General features: G+C 35.6%; 3 protein-coding genes across 5 annotated transcripts; 1 reads left to right on the top strand and 2 right to left on the bottom strand.

Annotated features, from left to right (window-relative positions):
* Positions 1-9,235: 9,235 nt before the first annotated feature.
* On the bottom strand, positions 9,236-12,411 carry Cortactin (cortactin). Of its 2 annotated transcripts, none has more exons than XM_017626872.1 (6): positions 12,237-12,411; positions 11,878-12,041; positions 11,392-11,795; positions 11,208-11,329; positions 10,202-11,140; positions 9,236-10,141 (listed from the first exon to the last, which is right to left on the bottom strand). In XM_017626872.1, exons 2-6 carry the CDS (start codon positions 12,036-12,038, stop codon positions 10,052-10,054), a joined length of 1,716 nt encoding a protein of 571 aa, XP_017482361.1. In that variant the 5' UTR covers positions 12,039-12,041; positions 12,237-12,411; the 3' UTR covers positions 9,236-10,051. The 2 variants fall into 2 exon arrangements, with proteins under 2 accessions (XP_017482361.1, XP_017482360.1); XM_017626871.1 differs by having other exon boundaries at positions 11,878-12,102; positions 12,237-12,410.
* Positions 12,412-13,042: 631 nt separating this feature from the next.
* On the top strand, positions 13,043-14,760 carry RpL13A (ribosomal protein L13A). Of its 2 annotated transcripts, XM_017626870.1 has the most exons (4): positions 13,043-13,148; positions 13,574-13,814; positions 14,176-14,561; positions 14,636-14,760. In XM_017626870.1, exons 1-3 carry the CDS (start codon positions 13,128-13,130, stop codon positions 14,529-14,531), a joined length of 618 nt encoding a protein of 205 aa, XP_017482359.1. In that variant the 5' UTR covers positions 13,043-13,127; the 3' UTR covers positions 14,532-14,561; positions 14,636-14,760. The 2 variants fall into 2 exon arrangements, with proteins under 2 accessions (XP_017482359.1, XP_017482358.1); XM_017626869.1 differs by lacking the exon at positions 14,636-14,760 and having other exon boundaries at positions 14,176-14,602.
* Positions 14,761-15,856: 1,096 nt separating this feature from the next.
* On the bottom strand, positions 15,857-17,298 carry LOC108371323 (3-oxoacyl-[acyl-carrier-protein] reductase FabG-like). Its single transcript, XM_017626868.1, has 2 exons — positions 16,933-17,298; positions 15,857-16,875 (listed from the first exon to the last, which is right to left on the bottom strand). The coding sequence occupies exon 2, from the start codon at positions 16,852-16,854 to the stop codon at positions 16,072-16,074; it is 783 nt and encodes a 260-aa protein (XP_017482357.1). The 5' UTR covers positions 16,855-16,875; positions 16,933-17,298; the 3' UTR covers positions 15,857-16,071.
* Positions 17,299-19,825: the final 2,527 nt, after the last annotated feature.

Here is a 19,825-nt window from a genome sequence, read left to right as displayed (position 1 = left end):
CAAACTTAAAAAACTGACGCGGCTACATGGAGTTATTATAAATAAAATCGGCTGTGCTAGAGGTTTTAAACTATCGATAGTCAACTAGTACTATCGATAGTTTAACCTTTTTTGAGAAAAACTATCACTGCTCATCGATAGGGGCAAAAAAATACAACTATCGATACTATCGATAGTACCATCGATAGTTTGACACCTCTAATGCAGGCACCCACTCAAACATATAAAAAAAATGCATTAAAATAATTTCGGTCGTTTAGGAGCAGTTCACTCACAAACACACGTACATAAGAATTATATACATGTGTATTTACAGATAGGTAGAAGTTTCAGTATGTTTGGAAGGCGCCACGCCCCATTTTCCAATAACCCAACTTTTCTCTATGAGTATGGGATTGATTAAAATATCTCCATACAAAGCTCCAGGACTCTGCCACAAACAGCTCACAAGAGCGATTTCGATTAAAGCAAAAAGGGTTGCTGAGGATTTCGTAAGGGAGAGAGAGGGTCCTTTCTGTGAAGAAGCGAGAAAGTTCGGAGAGGCAACCGTTTACCTTTGAGCACATGTCATCAGAAGAGTTTCGGGATATGGCTCACCTCCTTTTGACTGCCCGTGGGAGAGAGTACATCTCTATGTCTTCTAGGAGCTTTGAGTGGCATACAGCTCCTACGCCACTTGGAGTGTACTCTCACAGGAGCGGTTTCGGTTAAGGCCTTGGTTTATTCGAGTATTTATGGTGCTAAGAGCTGTGGTGATGTTATGCACTTTACAGAAACTATGCTGATATTTCGCTGCAAAAAAAGCTTCTAGTATCTTTGCTACCGGGGAAAGAATAGTTATCGTCCGATAAGTCTCCCCTTTGTAAGTAGGTTTCCCCGATTTTAGCAAAGAAGCCATTCTTCCCGAATTCCGCACATCGGGAATGATGAGAGTGTTAATGATAAGTTAAATATGGATTATTATTAAGAAAATGAAAAGCGTACTAAATATAAATATATCTGTTTCTTAACATTCCCACCAAGTTTCCCATAAACTTCGTTATTGTTTTGCTAAAACACCCATTTATTTTTAAAAGTAATTATTTTGACGGCTACATAGCTACACCGCGACTGTGGTTATGTCCAAATTAGATCTCTTCCTATCTTTCGAGCGACAGGTAAAGATCTTTCTAGTATTTTATGTAAAGCTAACACAAATTCATAATGTCGCTGCAGAGTTCGAAAAAATTCATTTCGCCATCGACAAATCAATTAGCTAAAGAAGATAAAAAGTTACAGCTGTGGCCCGTCGTCTTCAATGTGTTTCAAGCATTACTTATACCGCTTTTGCACGCATATGGGGAAGGGGGGTGAGAAGAAACGGGTACACATGTGAATGTACCGTCAAGTCGTTTCAAGTTTTGTTCCAAAGAACCAAAAACTTCAACTCAAACAAAATTTAAGCATGTAAAAGCAAACGGAAAACACAAAAACTGAATAAACAAGAAATACATTCAAGTACTTGAATCATGTATGTACAAATGTAGTATGTATTCCGATTATTCTAAAGCGGCAAATACACCACACAGGCGGTATGTTAAGCATGGCGATATTTCCCTTTCGTTCAAACATGTTGTGTAGAGTATGGGACAGTTTGAAGATTTGACAAATCGCTTAGAGGATTTTTAAAGAAAAATCCGCATTTTTATTTTTGGTTGTTGTTTCCGACAGGATTTGTATACCATGTGTTTTAAAAGGAGTTTCGGTTATCCCTTGTCAATTTTGGTTTAAAGACAAACCGGTTTCGGCGATGTACTATCTTCATTGTAATTTTTAAGAAACTCATTCCAAAATAAATAAAAAATTTCTGGCCGCAGCGTTGACTCAACCAATTTTTAGTTGTGGCCAGATTCGATTTTGAAAGTGGCCAAAAAATGCATTTTATCTTTTGGCTAAAAAAGTGGCTAAAACTTTTATTGCATATGAAAAGATTTTTTAAGTCTATTTTTTCAAATTCAGGTACAAAATTTTTTAGATATACCGCCCAATTCTGTGTTTTCTTGATAAATTATTTGTAAAGAAATTTTATCAAGTAAAAGCTCCCATCGCATTCTGTGTCAATATTTATTAAATAAAAGGCTACGGGATTCCCACATGAGGGGAACTGATTTCCACATGATTGGAACTGATTTCATTGCCACATATGAAAAATATGAATTTAAAAAAAAATTTTGACTTCCGAATCCGAGTAGGTAGAGATGTCGACTATAATTCCGTGTGTCGCCGGTTCAAATGCCGGCACATGCAGTATTTAAATGATATAAACAAATTTTTAATATATGTACATACGAAATTTATATTTTTCACATGAAATTTCAGTTTGTAAACGCTGTCAATAGCATTTCGGCTTACCGAAATAATTAAAACCATGCAAGCAAGTATGGAAGAGCTTAAATTAAAACCGCTCGAGGCAAAGTCTTTAATGGAAAACTATTTCGCATGAAAAAAATTTTATATCAAATTTATTAGTGTTAAGCTCACATATAAAATTGGAAACAAATATAAAATCATACTTTTATAAGTGTCGAATAATGTTTAGGATAAAAAGTTTAAATATAAATATAAACGCACAAAAGGATAAAACTTGGGCAATTAAAAACAAGAAAATTGCTAAAACGATTTTATAAACAATTTGTTTTATTTTATTGACAAAATATATGTAATGTAAGTAATGTAAGTAAAACAAAACTATAATCGAAATAAAAGCCTAGGGCATCAGTGCTGACAAGATACATGCATCACAAAGAGTTAATTCGTTTGTTTATACTTTTTGACATTATAGTACCTTAAAAGAGAGCCGCACTGAGTTGTCAAACACACCTTGTTTAATACACCTTGGGAACAAGCTATTTTATACAACGCCGTTAGCAACGTATGTACATACGTATGTACATTATAGTGGTCTAATTTTTGTACGGAGAAAAAAATTGCATTCTAGAAAACGGGGCACAAAAAAAATGTACCGATTAAACATATCAGGTATCATTGCAAAGGTATTTTCTAACCTCATATTTTTTTCTTTGCAAAGAAACTAACACACGTTCCATTTTTTTTTTTTTTTTTTTTAAATTTAACCACATCTTAATTCAACNTAACTTTCTCTTTCATACTTTGAGTGAGTTTACTTGCAAATAAATAAAAGGGGTGAGAAAATACCTTTGCAATGATACCTCGATCAATTTTTGGCTGAGTTATTCAAGGTTTTCTTAAACCAACTTTTAAAAAAAATTCAAAGCATCCAAAATCTCCCATTATGATTCCGTTGAAAAAATTGTTTAAATGTTTTTATTTTTAAGCTTAAACTGTTTTGTCATCTGAGGTACTCATTTTACAAAAATACTTTAATACATGATAAAAATATATATCAAGGTAGAACCGTTCTCTCAATTTGTAGGCCATGATTTTTTTTTGAAGTTTGCCAACATTTTAAAATCATATAAAAGTGAAAAGAAAAAAATGAAATTGTTCGAAATTGTTGTTACTTGAGATTGAAAATGAAAATGTGTGTATGAGTTTGTGAGTAAATTTAAAAATTAAATTGTTTGGAAACGTCAAGAATTTGAAAAATTCCTCTCAGCGGTTCTACCTTACTATATTTTTATCATGCTTTAATATACTTTATTTATTTATAAAAAACTCTATCTTTGGAGTTATTTGTAATATTTTTCCGAAATATTTTGTTGCAAGTCTTAAAATATAATAGATTTTATAATTCCAATGGAAAAACAGTACCGTTTTTGTTTTGTATGGGGAGTGATGAAGTCTAATGTACATATCGCGCACGGTCTTCAAAAGTGACACAACTCAAAATTTGGCATTTTTGAAATTATGCACTAAAAATGTATACACAGCTTTTATTTGCCTTTCAGCAAAAGCTGGAATAAATTTTTGTTATAAATATACTAGCCAGATATGCGATCGCTTTATAAAATAGAGAACCATTTTGAAATATTAGTGAATATAAATTCTACAACTTTCACTCACATACGCGGTTTTGCATTTTGTTGATACGCGGTTTTGCACTTTAAACGACGATATGTTCATATGAATGCCACATGTGCGAAAAAAATATGATTAATTCCTCTGTCTACGTTTACCCTTTTACTATTTACTCACAAAGTAGGTACCTATACAAAAAAACATTTAAGAGGGCTCGCCCAGGCGCAAATTATTGTACAACAATTGAAAGAAGGAAATTTCGATTTCTTTTTTTTTCAATTTCCCACCACATGCCCGTATCATTATTGATAAGAACTTCAACAACTGCTCTAATATCTAGTATTCAAAGGCCGATACACGAAAACAAAAAGTGTGTTATTTTATTGATTGGATTTGCTTTTTTGCCACTTCAACAACACATGTACATATGTACATATGTATGTATGTACTTACGAGTACACTTATGTAAATATACATACATACATATGAATTGGATACTCATTAATTTATATGCTTACTTGCTGGTGAAGATGTGTAGGAACGCTTCGAATTGTTCCAACAAATGCTTTAATTAAGTATGTCAAGTTGAGTTTTCGTATTCCAGACGATGCATCAACAGAAAACCAACGCGCGAAATATATGTATATATGTAAGACAAATAATTTAATTTCAACTGCTTACTTTCTGCTATAACAACTCACTAAACACTTTTTCACTTGATTAGTATGTATGTATGTATATACAAGTATCTTGCAACTTTACATATGTATGTATGTATGTATGTATAAACACTTGTTTCTTCCACTTGACTCCACAAAAGAATAACTCGTACAGGTAGACAAATATACCGACAAAGAAGTGAAAAATGTTAACGCAGTCAGTTTATTTGTTGTGCAACTTAAATACCAACAATTAATTATACATCTCTTCTCTTCCGCTTTTTTCTCGTATTTTGTCGGTCAAGTAAAGCAAAAAAAAAAAGGAACGTCACTGAATTTTCGGCACACGTCTCATTTGCGTTTCTATTTGTATTTTGTGTGATTAACTAAAACCGTCCTACTTTACAATTATTCCTTTCGGAGCATACTTTTCTTCGACGAATTTCTTTCTAACAATTTAGAATTGATTTGAGTCAAGTGCATTACAAGCTATTCATTGTTTTACACATCACTTCATTGAAATTAATTAAGAAAATATTTTTGCTTCACTCTTCCGTGTTCTGCGTTGCCGTAGTATTGTGCAAGGCTTTCGGCAGACAGATTTGCTTTTGCCCTATCAAGCAAAGAGTTGTCTGGCAGCACTAGAAGAAGAAAAGGAAATGTGCGAAATACGGATACTAGCCACCTAGCGACACCTATCAAACGTCAACGCCAAATGCGATGCACACTACAACTGAAGAGAAAAATTCCGTTGCGTTCGTTCATATATGAGAGAATATGAGAGCTGCCAGATGAAATGCTAAATTTATTTTGATTTAAATTGGTTTAGTAATGTAGAAAAAGGTGGAAATTTTTTGTTGTACTAGTTAAGGATAGTTAAGGAAATTGTCTAAACCAAATTGCCCTCCCTTAAATTTAATGCGAGCGAAATTGAACATAAAATGTTGTGAAGTATTTTATTAGGGCTTTAGTTTTTGTTAAATCTGGCAACATCGATGCATTCTTATCACTTTATTGGTGTGTTCGTCAACCTGATAATTATTTGAAATTATTATTATTACTAAAGTTTTGGCGGTCGCGAAAAACTTGCTAAGTAGGAGAAATTGGAAACGCAAAGCCTGAAACATGTGTGACATGGGTGGGATAGCTATCGATGTTTGATCGTGTAAACGCTTAAAAACCGCTCGATATACGTGTTTGCTGTTTAAAAAAAAAATTTAATTTTCCCAGTTTTCACACATCTTGAATTGTGTATACCCCAGCAATACAGTTTATGAAATTGACCAAATTGGTTTTGACGGGTTTTAAGTTTAACATAACAGAACTCCAAATGTTTGGATAAAAACAACATTTCGATCAGCTGTAGCTTAAAGTTTGCAAGTTTTGCGAATTATGCGTTCGCGTTCTTTTATAAAATGTTTGTTATTTGAGAGATAATCATTCGTAACATCCTGTAAGTTGCTACTGGATAATTATTAATGAAAATCTATTCGAACATACCAAATGACAAAACAATGGATTTGTTCGAACAGGTTTCGAGTAATAATTATCCATCAGAAATGTATTGGAGGACAAGGAACGATTCTCTTTTATTAAGAGACAAATACCCAAAGTTATCGAAAAAAGTATGCAAGGCACGAAATTGCTTACGTAGTTTTTTCCTGAAACAGTTCGCCAAGGAAATCGATAAAATAGTACATATTAAGGATGTAAATATTTGGGAGATGTGTTCGTTGATTTAAACTTAAAGACCACGAGCCCACTTTCCCTTTCTACATAAGTTGTATGCAGATGATTTTGATAAGCTATTTTCTACCGCCGAACTCGCTTCGTAGTGTTTAAAACAAAAATCATAAATTTGTGTTAAACATCCACAAATGAAGTTTTGTTAGTTGCATTACGCAAGACTGTTTTCCTCTTGTCTATCGCCGATAGCAAAACAGCTGATCTTTGTTTTCAAGAAATACTCTAAAAAAAAAGAGGAAGCGTATAGGTATGCTTATATCTCTGCCTAATTTCTGGCACCGGCAGCAATGTTAAAAAAAGCACCGGAGTTTTCTTGGCGAACTATACAAAACCCTGCCTCCAGGGGCAATAGAAAATTCACTTCCGGTTGACTGAGTCGTAGCCCACTACACCGTCTGGTCATGTGGTACAGGTTTAATGCAAATCCTATCATGTGTTAGACCCAATTAACCTGTTAGTACACCAACGAGATGCTTGGATACTTCACTCTGAAGAGAAAAAGTAACCAAAGCGCTCTACATTGGAATTTGTATTGCTGTTACGCTAATTTTTCTATGATTCAATTCGATATGTACACACATATGTACATGTTATCTTGAGCCTCTTACATCCCTCACCTAACGACATTGTCAAAAATGAATTTAACGCGATCATTTTGTCAGTCAAAGATAGTTTTGGAAGATGGGTAAGTTCGATAGCAAACACACTTTCGATTTATGACTTTAAGTGCGTACATGACCATACCAGCATACACACATACGTATGAACTCCTAAACTCCTCAAAAACTTTTTGAGTTGCTGGCCTGAAAATTTTTCATAACGAAGCGTACGTAGTAACTCCAAACGGCGATTTTTTTCTAATCTAGTATATTATCAGGTAGCGATATGCCATTCGCGTACATTATTTTATGACAGCAATAAATTTGTGTTTATCAACAAAAGGTTAAAAAGCTGAAAGAATAAACTTTCTATGATAATGTTTGTATTTCTACATATTTTTCCGCATCCAGGCACCAGGATTTGTAAAATTTATGTATTTTATACTAGAATATAATGGGCAACAAAACTGCATACTCAATAAATAATCTGATTAAAAAGTTGGAAATTCGCATGAAAATTTCCTGAATTTTCGCGTGTTTTGCACAAAGTTTAGAAATTATATTTTTATGTTTTTTGTTGTAGAATGAACCATATTTTCTAAAAAAAAATCGGAAAAATAAAAATTTGTTGCATATATTGAAAAAAGCAGCCGTGCCAATACTTTTTGCCGGCAGTGTACATAATATGGATGTATTTAGCATATACACCGACCAGCAGAGAAACGTACTTTTTGCCACACAGTGAAGTTTTCGACATTTTTCGTATCCGCGAACGTTAATAAAACGATTTCCGTGTTTGTAATCATATTATTTCAAAATCAATCGAATTCTTCGAGAATGAGTCGGATTGCGAATCAAGGCGTTAAATTCTGGAATGCACCCTGATATAGTAACGACGCGTAGCTAGTGTGCTGACGACCGAAAACGGAATTGGAAAACAGATGAAACATGGGGTTACAGGAAGCAATTGAACTAATTACTTCTGAGAAAACGTACAAAACATTATAAATAAATGGCAATTATTCTTCTTGCAATAACTGAGTTATTCGATTCATTTAGAAATTATGAATACTTTAAAGTTAAGTCACTCGAGTAATCAAGATTTTGATTAACCAATAACTAAAATATTTGAGTATTCGTAAAAAAGAAATTAAGCGTATTTGAAAGCACTCTTTTAACGAGCAAAACTCCTTATTTTGACTATATCACATTTTAAGTAACTCGATTAATCTTCGTTTTGTGTAAACAACATCTTGATTACTCGAGTAATTGATTAACCGAACAACTGATTAACCAACTTCCGCGAATAATCGCACAGCCCTGAGATAAATTTTAAAGTATGGTCGCTTTGTTTAGGTTTTACAGACTTCGCACTTACTTGCTGCATATAGATAATATTCATTAAACAAGGTCTACCTAGAAGAATTAAATAATCTTCCCTATTGTTTATTGAAACTAGTTCGTTGTTTAAGTCTTTTGTTTTCCTGCACTAAATTTGGGAAAATCTGCATACATATATACATCATCGCATACAATCGCATACGTATATAAATCAAATACTTTTAAACTAAATTAAGCTTAAGCTTAGTATCCAGCTCTTAAGGAAACGGTCAAGAAAAAATTACCATTATTTCGCGTGTGTGTCCAAGGAATTTTGAATTTTTTATACCTCACAGCCTGTTGCCTCACTCTTTCCTCAAGAAATAATGGAGCGGGCATATATTTCTGTTGCAAACCTGGGTTGCCTTGTGCTCTTTTTTCACAAAAAACTTTAGAAAACCGAGTAGAAAGCGTACTAAATTTCTGAAGAACTGCGTACTGCCTTAAGGAAATTTGACTCAAGAAAATTTCTTAGCCATTTCTTGTACGTCATTTTATATGGAGTTTTTGCTTTTCTTAAGAGCTGGATACTAAGCTTTAGTCAAAACCTAAAAGAAATCGTTCTACTTTTTTTAAAGAAACTTCTTCTAGCTATTTTTGATTCCAATGAGCATGTTGTTGTTGTTGTTGTAGCGGCTACAACAACCCCGCCCAGATCGGTTGGTATCTCAGTCGTTGTCGTCAAGTTCCACTAACGGCAGCCCTAGGAAACGTGCAGCTTCTATTGGGTTGGTCCACAAGGACAAAGCCGTTAGGGTTGTCAGGGTTTCCGGGCATCGATTTGCCCTGCTTCTTGACCATTTTTTTTTTTGTTTTGTTCATTTAAGAACTTTCACTGTAGAAAAAACGAACAAAAAAACCCAAAAGTTTTAAAACAGTCAAAAATCTCGCCCAGTTTGTGAGTTATTTATTTTAATATTTTATACAAAGATACTACTTGTAACATTTAAGTCGTTAACAAGAAACATTCACATGCATACATACATATTAAAAATGTAAAATCCACAATACAATATTTTCAAAACGATTTCAAACTTTTTAGTTTAATGAATTACAAACGCATCTGCCAAATCTATTTATTTGCAGCAATAACATTTTATTTTTAATATTTTATATTTCGCTTCAAAATTGTGCTTACTGGCAATGTTTTTAGCTTGTTTAACATGTTCGTCACAACTGTTTTTGCAAATGGAATTCGGCAAAAAAAAGTTCGCGGTCAGAATTCCACTCTTCTTTATTGCATGTATGTAGGTATGTTAATACAAACATACAAATTTTAAACTTAATTTACAATTTTTTTTTTGTAAAAAATAAAATGAATGTTGCTCAAAATGCAAATAATTTTACTTTGAGAACTCGATGTGGAACCAATAATTTGTGTAGAACACTAATGTAAAAACAATTCGTTGCATTTATGCAGTTGAGGTAAATACTGATTAGGGATGATACACGAAACATGAAAAATCAGTATTTATAACATTAACGACACTAAAATGTGCTTAAATCTGTAGTGTTTCGTTATTAGTTTTTGATTTAAGTTTTTACTCTTGGAGGAAGCATTAATTGTTTTAGTAGAAGTTAAACCTATTTTAAAAAAGATCCAACAATTCATACAGACTACTTGAGCTGAATGAAGCACATCAGTTTTCCGTTTTAAAGATATTTTTTTTAGAAACCAAATAAACGTTTTCATGCTTGTTGATTCACCAATTGCACATAATTAGCTGGGAAGAGGCCATATCGGTTCTTGCACAAACCGCGCCACCAGCCTTCGTCGATCTAAAATGCCAAGTGTTGGTTATAAACTATTTTTAACTTTTTACATTTTATTTATCTTACCATTTCAATATGGGTAATAGTGTCATCCGGATCAAAGGATATTTCATCGTCGTCAGCGGCTTGGTAATCATACAATGCGATTGCATGAATACCCGTGTCTTCGATGTAGTCAGCCAAATTATCGGAATTGGCATAAATTGCTTCTTCATTAGTTAGATCCGGAGCTGCTGTGGTAGTAGCGGCATTATTGTCAATTGTCGTTGCGTATTCTACTTCTTTCTTTGCTTTTGCTGCCCCTTGCTCTTCTATTTGCGGATTTTGTTGCTGTTGGTTCTGCTCGACGTTCTCTCTATTGCCATAAACTGGCTCTTGAGGTGGTACTTCTGGTGACGATAATTGTGGTGGTGTTATTGCACTATGTATTTCAATTGATGGTATAACATCGGGTGGGGGTGCTGTCGTGGTGACATTTTTCTGCGTACTATTAAAGTTCGGTTGAATTTCTTGTTTCTCTTCCACATGCTTTGATTCTTGAATCGGTTTAGCTTTTGGAATGGTTATGGGTTCTTTGCGTACAGCTGGAGCGCTTTCTGTAGTGGGAGATTGCATTTGATTGAATGCACTAATTGCATTGCTGATTCCGCCTTCCCGACCCGTCGAAATCGAGGATCGACTGCCCTTTGGCGGAGGTGCTCGTGCTTCTTCAGCTGCTGGAAGTGGCGTATTTTCAATTACAGTTCGCTTAGCTGCCTCCTCACGATCACGGCGGTCTTTTTCACCGCGCAATCGCTTTTGTTCCTCAGCTCTCTTCCGTGTTTCTTCTTCAGAATTTTTGGCGAAGTTTTCAAATTTAGCACGTAAGTTTGATGGCTTAGCTCCTTCGATATTCGGTTTCACTTTAGTGTATGTTGTTCCAATCTGATGTTTTTCGTTATCATTGAAACCAGCAGCAGATTTATCCATACGATCCTTTTGTATGCCAAATTTACCTCCGAAACCCTTGAATGCAAGAAAGAAATGTATTAATACTAGTTAAAAAACTTTGTTGCACTTTGAGCTAACTTACAACTTTGTGATCTATTTGACTTTCATGCTTTTGTGGTTCCTCTTTATGATCCCAGCCCATGGCTGATTTGTCCTTGCGATCCTCTTGTATGCCAAATTTGCCGCCGAAGCCTTTTGAGTAATCTTTAATGAAAATAAAAACGATAAAGCAAAACATAATATTATATTCTCTAAATTAATTTTACCTTTCTGTGACTCGTGCTTTTCAACCTTTTCAACATGATCCCAGCCCACAGCCGATTTGTCTACTCTATCGGATTGTACACCAAATTTTCCTCCGAAACCGGTCGCATAGTCTTTCTGTGAGGCATGTTTTTCTACTTTTTCGATATGATCCCACCCCGCTGCTGACTTGTCCACGCGATCTTTCTGCACGCCAAACTTTCCGCCAAATCCTTCGCTATAGTCTTTTTGTGACGCGTGTTTTTCCACAGTTGCACGATAATCGTGTCCGACCGCTGACTTATCCATTCGATCTGTTTGAACTCCGAATTTTCCACCATAGCCATATCCGGGATTTTGCTCCTCTATATCTTTTTTCTTCTTGTCTTTATCAGCTTTTTCAGTTTCATAACGCAATTTATCCATACTATATATTGTGCATGAATAGATGATTCATTAAAATATTCCGATTAGCGTACGAATTAAATGAGTAATCAAATACAACTTACTCAATGGCGCCGGCTGTTCGTCCGCTTCCCTCAACCGTTTTCGATCCCCATCGCTGCTCTTGTTCACTGACATCGTTTACAAAATCTGGATCTGTTTCCCAATCGTCATCTTCTTCCGGTTGAGTATTCTGAAGTTGCAGACCTGCTGTGGCTTTCCACATTTTCTAATATTTCGAGTGTAAGAGAAGTGGGCAATGGATTAGTCACTGCGGTAATCGTCTATCACTTAACGATATGAATGAAAAATCAAGATAAGGTTACAAACTTGTTCCATATTCTTTATCTATAGGGAGTGGTCAGCCGGTTTCAGTTTTCAGTAGGTTGTTACTGATAATGGCTTCCGATGTTTATTTACTTACGGGAATTTGTTTTCCTTTTTTCCAAGCTTTTCCCGTATGCTTTAAACGATTTTAACTGCAATTACGTATCGATTTCTATTGTATATAAAAATATTTTCCTATCAGAATGAATCAGTTTTGTAAATGTAGCAAATGCTTCTTCTTCCTTTGAAACTTAGTTACCATAGATCACTCATTGATGAAAAACTAGGCTGAAATGGAATTTTGAGCATTGAAACACAAGTGAGGGCCTCCCAAGAATCATTATTACCGGCCGTCTTCACATACTTGGAAATCTATCTTGCGTACTGCTTTTTTCTCTCGCAAACGATAGAGTTTTGTTGACTGGGCATTTGACAGCATACTGTTTCATTTGTGAAATATCGCCAGAAAAGAAGGTTCGAGCTTTTCAGGCCAAATTTGTATTTTCGACGATGTTTCTACTCTGAAAAAGTCTGCGAAACGAGAAAATACCTGTCAAACAACAAAAATGATAGTTGAAAGCATGCGCAAACCGCGTCTTAACGCATGCGAGATTTTCCAGCACGTGAAGACTGCCGGTTACATAAATAAAAGCACGTAAATGCAAAGAACATAAATGTACTTCAACGTTCTTTGCCGCCATGAAAACAAAAAAACAACGAGTGTCTTTTACGAATACGGATGTTGAAACGGACGCGACTTCTCATATCAACCTTTCAGACTTCACTCGCTGACTTCAGCGTGTTGTCGCTTCTAATACATTTACTTTCTTTGTATGAGAGCCCCTATTATAAATTAGCGCTTCGTTGAACTCACTCAGCCGATAAACTTTCGATATCACCGCCATATTGAAAAATCGGAGCGGAACGGAACACACTTCCGTCGCACGAAGTCAATACTCGGCCATTTCTTTCCGTGCGGTTCTTTAACATGACTGGTTTGTCGAATAGGGTAAGTGGTGGTTCTTCACACAAAAAATGGCGTCAAAATGTTTCGGGAACCTAAGAAAAAACTTGGAAATTGTTCCTTACTAAGTGATCTTTCCGCTGATATTAAAATTATTTGGAAAAAGCGTAAACAAGTGCTAAAAAGTGAACTTAAAAGTCGTTTGCGAAACGAAATTTACACGTGCCTCAGTCCATATAGGAACAATTTTGACATTTGTAGTCTTGGGTGTGAAAAAACTACAAGGAAATATACGTAATAAATAATTCCTTAATATAAAGGCTGTTATTAATCGTGCTCGCCCTATTAAGTCGTTAAAATAAACAAGTTTTGGTTGTGTGCCTCAATCTGCATTTTGTTGTCATCGTTTTTTTACTTAACCTCATTTTTAAGATCATTCATTAATTTTGCAATATTTTGTACATTTATAGGCCGTTGTTATTGATGGTCGTGGCCATCTGGTTGGCCGTTTGGCCTCTGTTATTGCAAAATACCTGCTGCAAGGTGGTAAAGTAGCTGTTGTGCGTTGTGAAGAGTTAAACCTCTCTGGGCACTTCTATAGGAACAAAATCAAGTACTTAGCTTACTTGCGTAAACGCTGCAACGTGAATCCTGCTCGTGGTCCATATCACTTCCGTGCTCCATCACGCATTTTCTATAAAGCTGTGCGAGGTAAGACTAATTTTGATGATGTTTTAACTATTTTTCTATGATGACCTTGTTTTACCTTACCTACATTATTTGAATATAAAATATGTAACAACTATTATTTAGCTGATACTTATATATACTATAAGCTTTATTTTCGAAATATTTTATATACCTAATAAGTTTTTCTTGCTTTTTCAGGTATGTTACAAAATCATGTATACTGTGCGAACTCACTAGGGTGCAAATTATATGATGAACAATACATCTTACCTACATTATTTGAAGCAGACATGTAACAAATTCTAAAACTGAAATATTTCTTATAAACAGATTTGTTAGGCAGGTATTAGCTTTTTGATAATTATAAACTATTTCTTTCTAGGTATGATTCCACACAAAACCAAGCGTGGTCAGGCTGCTCTTGCCCGCCTTCGTGTTTTCGATGGTATCCCACCCCCATACGACAAGCGTCGTCGTGTCTGCGTACCTATTGCCATGCGTATCCTGACATTGCGTTCTGACCGTAAATACTGCCAGGTTGGACGCCTGTCACATGAAGTCGGTTGGCATTACCAAGATGTCGTTAAGAGCTTGGAAAGGAAGCGTAAGGCTAAATTGCGCGTCACTCTAAAGCACAACAGAATTATGAAGAAACTGACGGTTAAGGCGCGCGAAAACATTGCGAAGGTGGCCGAACCATTCAACAAAATTATCAAATCCTACGGATACGAAGTTTAAATTTGTATCGCGATTTACTTGTTTAAAATGGTTAGACTTCATTTTTTTTAAATAAAAAGAATAACAAATAAGAAATGTACCTAGTTAAATTTGTTCTGTTTTAGTTATGGTATTTGTGGTAAGCCGGATCCATCAAAAATATACTAGCCAGTTTTAAGATCTACTAAGACGTAATGCTGGAGGTTCAGTGTGATATGAAATATTCAGCCCTATCGCTAATCCATCTAAATAAATAGTTCCCATAATTTAATATACAAAATAAAAGCCAATTGAGAAAATTTTTTTTTGTTTTGCTTTATGATTTTTGGGAATATTTGTTCATGTGATAAAATTCGCGATAGGGCAGATTGTTTATCAACGCAACGGTTCAAAATGGGCACAGGCATATATACCCAACAGACACTAAGGTTACAGAGCGATTGGAAAAACATTCGAAATCTAATAAGACCGATTCTGAACAGAAACTCCCTGGGAGTCTTCTCTCTTCCCTTTCCTCCTATGATGAATAAAAATTTCCTGATGATTTTTTATATTTATATTTATATTAGCGGAGTTGAGCTCTCAAAAAAGTGTCAAACAGCTTTTTCGAAGTTCGAATTTCCTAAGTTTTCGGGGAAAATACTACTCGCTGAGAGTTAATTATTGGAGGATTTCTTTCTGGGGGGAAACAAATTCCCGGAGAACAAACTCCTCGGGAGTATTAAGAATTGAGTTGAATATGTTTCTCTAAGGTTAGAAGCCGATTAGAGAAACTCGAGAATTATAGCAATCTCTACAAAAAGGGGAATTAGTTCTCGATATCGAGAAAAAGGTTAGATATCTAATCGTGTTCAGACGTTGAATTCCAATTGGTTTCAAATGTGTTTTTTTAATCATTCTCATATCGAATTCAAACCTCTTGGAATCGTAGGGGTCGTGGTGAAGCAACTGGTCACGTAAAAATTAATATGCATTTTTATGTGACGAGCTCGTTCACGACCTTTATGATTCGAGCCCTAATTTCCGATTTGAGAATTACATTAGAATTCTAATTTAAAATCAAAAAGTTTCTCTAACGTTAGGGACTATGTTTTCTGGGTAGCAATCCACATACGTTTTCCTGATACCTACAGACTTGGAGGATAATAGAGAAGAAAATGCCTGTATGTGCATATGTGAAATACATTTCAGAAGCGAAATCGGTGATGAATTTCAACTTTACTAGTCTTCGTTCCTTACTTCTTTTAATCATGTTTCAGCTTTATAGAATGCCATATCTTCGATTTTTATGTGTATGTATTAGGGAGTACCTAATCATATCAAAGGATAATAAATGCATTTATGTATGTAGTTTGACTCAAGTATCATATTAAATATGTTGTTTTATTGTTGGGTAAAGGATCTTTAAACATTATTTTATTTTAATTCATATATATACATGTGTACATATTTATATAAATTTAATCACATACTGTTATCACCCTTAGCCTTCGAACAAACATGAGTTGTATAAAAACGTGATGGTTTAAATAACATTTTTTTGCAATTTTCGTTTATTTCCTTATCTAGGACACATTGCGTGCCGACCACCATCTACGGGCATATTCATTCCGGTGGTAAATGTGGCCAGGTCGCTGGCCAAAAAACAAATAGCATTAGCCACTTCCTCTACGTCGCCAGCTCGTCCAAGTGCATGGGTGACTTTACAATGTTCCAGGAATTTCTCATACACCTCATCATGCATGCCCCCACGTTTATGCAGATTGGTGACTACAACACCTGGATTAACTGCGTTACAACGGACTCCTTTTGGGGCAAGTTCCAATGCAACGCAGCGTGTAAACTGATCGATTGCCGATTTTGAAATGTTGTAAGCCAATACATTAGGGAAGGCGCGTAGACCACAAACGCTGGAAATATTAACGATATTGCCTTTTGTTTTAATAAGCTCCGGCACAGCAAGCATTGTGAGCTGATACACAGAGCGCAAATTCATGTTCATGATCCTGTCGAACTGCTCTAGGCTGGTATTCTCTATGGAACCGTTTTCAATGATGCCAGCATTGTTTACCAATACATCAAGTTGTCCAAACTTATTCGAAACGTCAGTTATGATGTTTGGTACCGCCTTCTCATCCGACAAATCAGTTTTTATGAGCAGCGGCGTGGTTGATCCTTGAGCGCCGGCTGCCTTTAGACACTTTTCTCCTGTTGCCTTAAGATTCTCCACATTTCGTGCAACCAATACCAATTTAGCACCCAACTTGGCGAATTTGACTGCTGTAGCGGCACCAATGCCGGAGCTGGCACCTGTGATAAGCACAACTTTACCCTTGAAATCCATAGTCTCGTTTGAGGTACAAACCTGCGGAACACAGTAGTAGTTAGAGTAAGTTGTGAAATATTTTTTATCAGGTAATACCAAATGCTTTAAACAGTTCTAGTCATCAAAAAGCACTTGAACGCTGGAAAGGGGCAATATCAAACACAAAATCATAAATGACATCAGTGATGTCAATCATGCGAAATAATTAAGCCTCCGTATGTCCTATTCGGTAGGAGGGATTTCAATTGGAAGAACAATAAATTATAAAAAACGAGATTAAACTAATTTTGGGAATGTATCCAAACTTCTAGAATTAACATTAAATGTTTTGTTCAAGCAAAATTCCAATGCTTATCTCAAATTTGTTGGCCACTTTATACTAACGCATTTCAAGTACAATAAAATATAAATCAGAACACAATAAAAAATACGATTTATCAATGTGCAGTGCTTTTCCTACTGGGAAGTTAAATGTATGAATACACATACGGTGGCTACAAAAAGGAAACGAAACAAAGGTTGCAAACAGGTTGCAAATCCGCAGGGTGCGTTTGATGATTAGTTTTTTTTGCCATTCGTTAATAAAAAAAAAAGAAAAAAGTTTTTGATTATGCATCCCCGAACGCCTCTTTTTGCAGTTTGCTTATAATCAGTTTTATATTTTTAATTTTCAAAACAATTAATTGGAACTTGGAGTAGGCAATTTAATAGCCCATTAAATTTTAGTATAATTTACTGAGATCGACTCTTTTTTTATTTGATCGCAAAGCTCAATATAAAATAAGTTAATTGTAAAAACAAATATTTTTAAAGCAAGCTTCCTAAATATGAACGAAATCGGACCATAAATACCGGTTTACCAAATATATCGACTTGTGCGCCACCTATCGGCAAAATTTTTAGTGGAGTTATTCCTTTTCATCTTCCGCTATGGCAGGCTCCTTGCCGTTAGTGCGGGGGCTTAGCCGACCAGTCCTTATCAGCGGATGGCAATGCAATCGCTTCTTTATCTCTGTATATTGGGCGAGCATTAACCAATTAGAACAGATCTGACCGGTTGAGAAACAGCCATTTGTAATAGCAATTGAGAAAAAAGTGTGTGACGTTCGTAATTTTGAAGTTGTTATTTCTGTTTTGCATCTTTCTTTATGTGTATTTTGTCGGTGGTTTATTTCACCGATTTTCAATAAATTTTTTGTGCAAATGTAATTAATATAAAGTGCGCGGTGATTGGTTGCAAAAACACGTATAAAATAATAAATTTATTGGCACAAACATGTGCTGCAAAGTTGCTTGCATTTTTTTCTTTATGCTTCGTCTTCATATTCTTTGTTTACTTTTCAAAGAAAATAACATGGCGCCGAAATTACAAACGTCAGCCAGAAAATTACTTTTTTCTTTTGCTTCATCTTGTCAGATCTTGTGTAGTTGGATCATGTTGGGCGAGTGCACTCCTTTCCCTTGGTTCGGGCTGCTCGTGTACGATGACCATGAACTGCCAATCCCCTAATCCAGGGTGTTAAGTTAAACCGTCCCCATTGGAGGGTTTGAAGTCAGGGGGTTTACCAGACCGGCTGTATTATAACGGCACCTTCCTGATACCAGGCCGCCTAAGGTGTAACGGTGGCCTTGCCGCGGCATGGGGCGCTGCCGTGGTGGACCGTTAATTTTCCCTTATACTATTTAGACCACCGCGCCCACCTCGTCGGGCAGGTGGTCGTTCGAACTATATGAATACAACAAAAACCAAAACATTAAAGAAAAAACTAAACCTCGAGCAGCGGACGATCGTCGGTGCCGGCATCCAAAGCTGTCTTTACATCGGTTGGGGGTCATCAAGAGACGAAGGCATCTCCGGCTAAGGGCACGAGTGGGGCCTGCACGGCCTGCGCCGCACAGTGTTTCGACTATATTGAGGCAGGTGGAAATAATAGTACACCTGCACCGATTTCACTGAAACTTGTCATGTGCTCTAGTTAGGGAATTATGAAATTTGGTAAAGATGGAATAATTACCACGCCTTCTACTCTTGTAGGCGAAAACATTAAATTTCATCCGATTTCGATGAAATTTAGTTTGTACTCTCTTTTATTAGGAAAACCTAAATGTAAAATATGGGAAGATTGGATCACTATAACGTCCAAACTCAAAAAAAATGTGGGCCCAGTCATTAAATGTGATGAAATTTTGGTTAATTTTTAACCGACTTCCAAAAAAGGGGGAGGTTATCAGTTCGTCGGATTTTTTTTTTATGTATGTTACCGCATAACTTTGGACCACGTCAACCGATTTCGATTAAATGCATCGGAAAGGTAGTGCCTCAGAGGTGGTCCCATACTAATCTGGTAAAGATCCGATCAGTGGATCATGATATATATATATATATATTTTTTTTATATGAGAATTGAAGTCGGTTTTTTTTGGTAAAAATTGCTTGTTGTTTTCCACTCTCAGAATACAAAGGTTATACTGTAAAATGACTTAGGTGTAAATACTCGCTTTTTTCCCAATGTTTGGTGAGATTTTTTCATTGTTCGAAAAATTCTTTTCGCGAAATTATGCAAAAAGAAGCTGAAAATCAAAAATTAAGAAAATCAAAAATTACACATATTTGCAAAGTCGCGCGCAAAGATCAAATTATATGATGTATTATGGAACGAATTTCCGTCATCCCTTGTCAAATTTGGTTTGGAGACAAACCGGTTTCGGCGTTGTGCCATCTTCAGTGTCATTTTTCGTTCTGCATAATTTTTGTTGGTTGCTCGTATTTATACTCCTTGTTAACTACCTCTTTCTTTTGTTAGGTACGTCTTTTTAGTTTTGCAGTGTTTGCGGTACTCAATAGGTAGATGAATTGTTTTGGCTCGTTTTTGACGGCAGGTAGAAGTCCGTGATTTTTACCCCCTTTGTTTTTGCAGTCGGTGTATTCCCTTCCATATCTGTCCTTAATATTTTCTTGTTGTCATTCTTCTTCTTGTACAGTAGTTTT

The sequence above is a fragment of the Rhagoletis zephyria genome, unplaced genomic scaffold, assembly GCF_001687245.7.
Source record: "Rhagoletis zephyria isolate East Lansing unplaced genomic scaffold, Rhagoletis_zephyria_1.1 Rzeph_scaffold_04887, whole genome shotgun sequence".
Lineage (NCBI taxonomy): Eukaryota > Metazoa > Arthropoda > Insecta > Diptera > Tephritidae > Rhagoletis > Rhagoletis zephyria.
Note: the sequence above shows the minus strand (reverse complement) of the source record. Positions and strands in the feature narration are given on the sequence as shown.

Coding starts and splice junctions, on each gene's coding strand:
- Cortactin (XM_017626872.1), bottom strand. CDS start 12,038: ATGTGGAAAGCCACAGCAGGTCTGCAACTTCAGAATACTCAACCGGAA. Junction 11,330..11,391: donor AAAGCACGAGTCACAGAAAG/GTAAAATTAATT, acceptor TTTTCATTAAAG/ATTACTCAAAAGGCTTCGGC. Junction 10,142..10,201: donor CTATTACCCATATTGAAATG/GTAAGATAAATA, acceptor TTGGCATTTTAG/ATCGACGAAGGCTGGTGGCG.
- RpL13A (XM_017626870.1), top strand. CDS start 13,128: ATGACTGGTTTGTCGAATAGG. Junction 13,149..13,573: donor TGACTGGTTTGTCGAATAGG/GTAAGTGGTGGT, acceptor GTACATTTATAG/GCCGTTGTTATTGATGGTCG. Junction 13,815..14,175: donor TTTCTATAAAGCTGTGCGAG/GTAAGACTAATT, acceptor ATTTCTTTCTAG/GTATGATTCCACACAAAACC.
- LOC108371323 (XM_017626868.1), bottom strand. CDS start 16,854: ATGGATTTCAAGGGTAAAGTTGTGCTTATCACAGGTGCCAGCTCCGGC.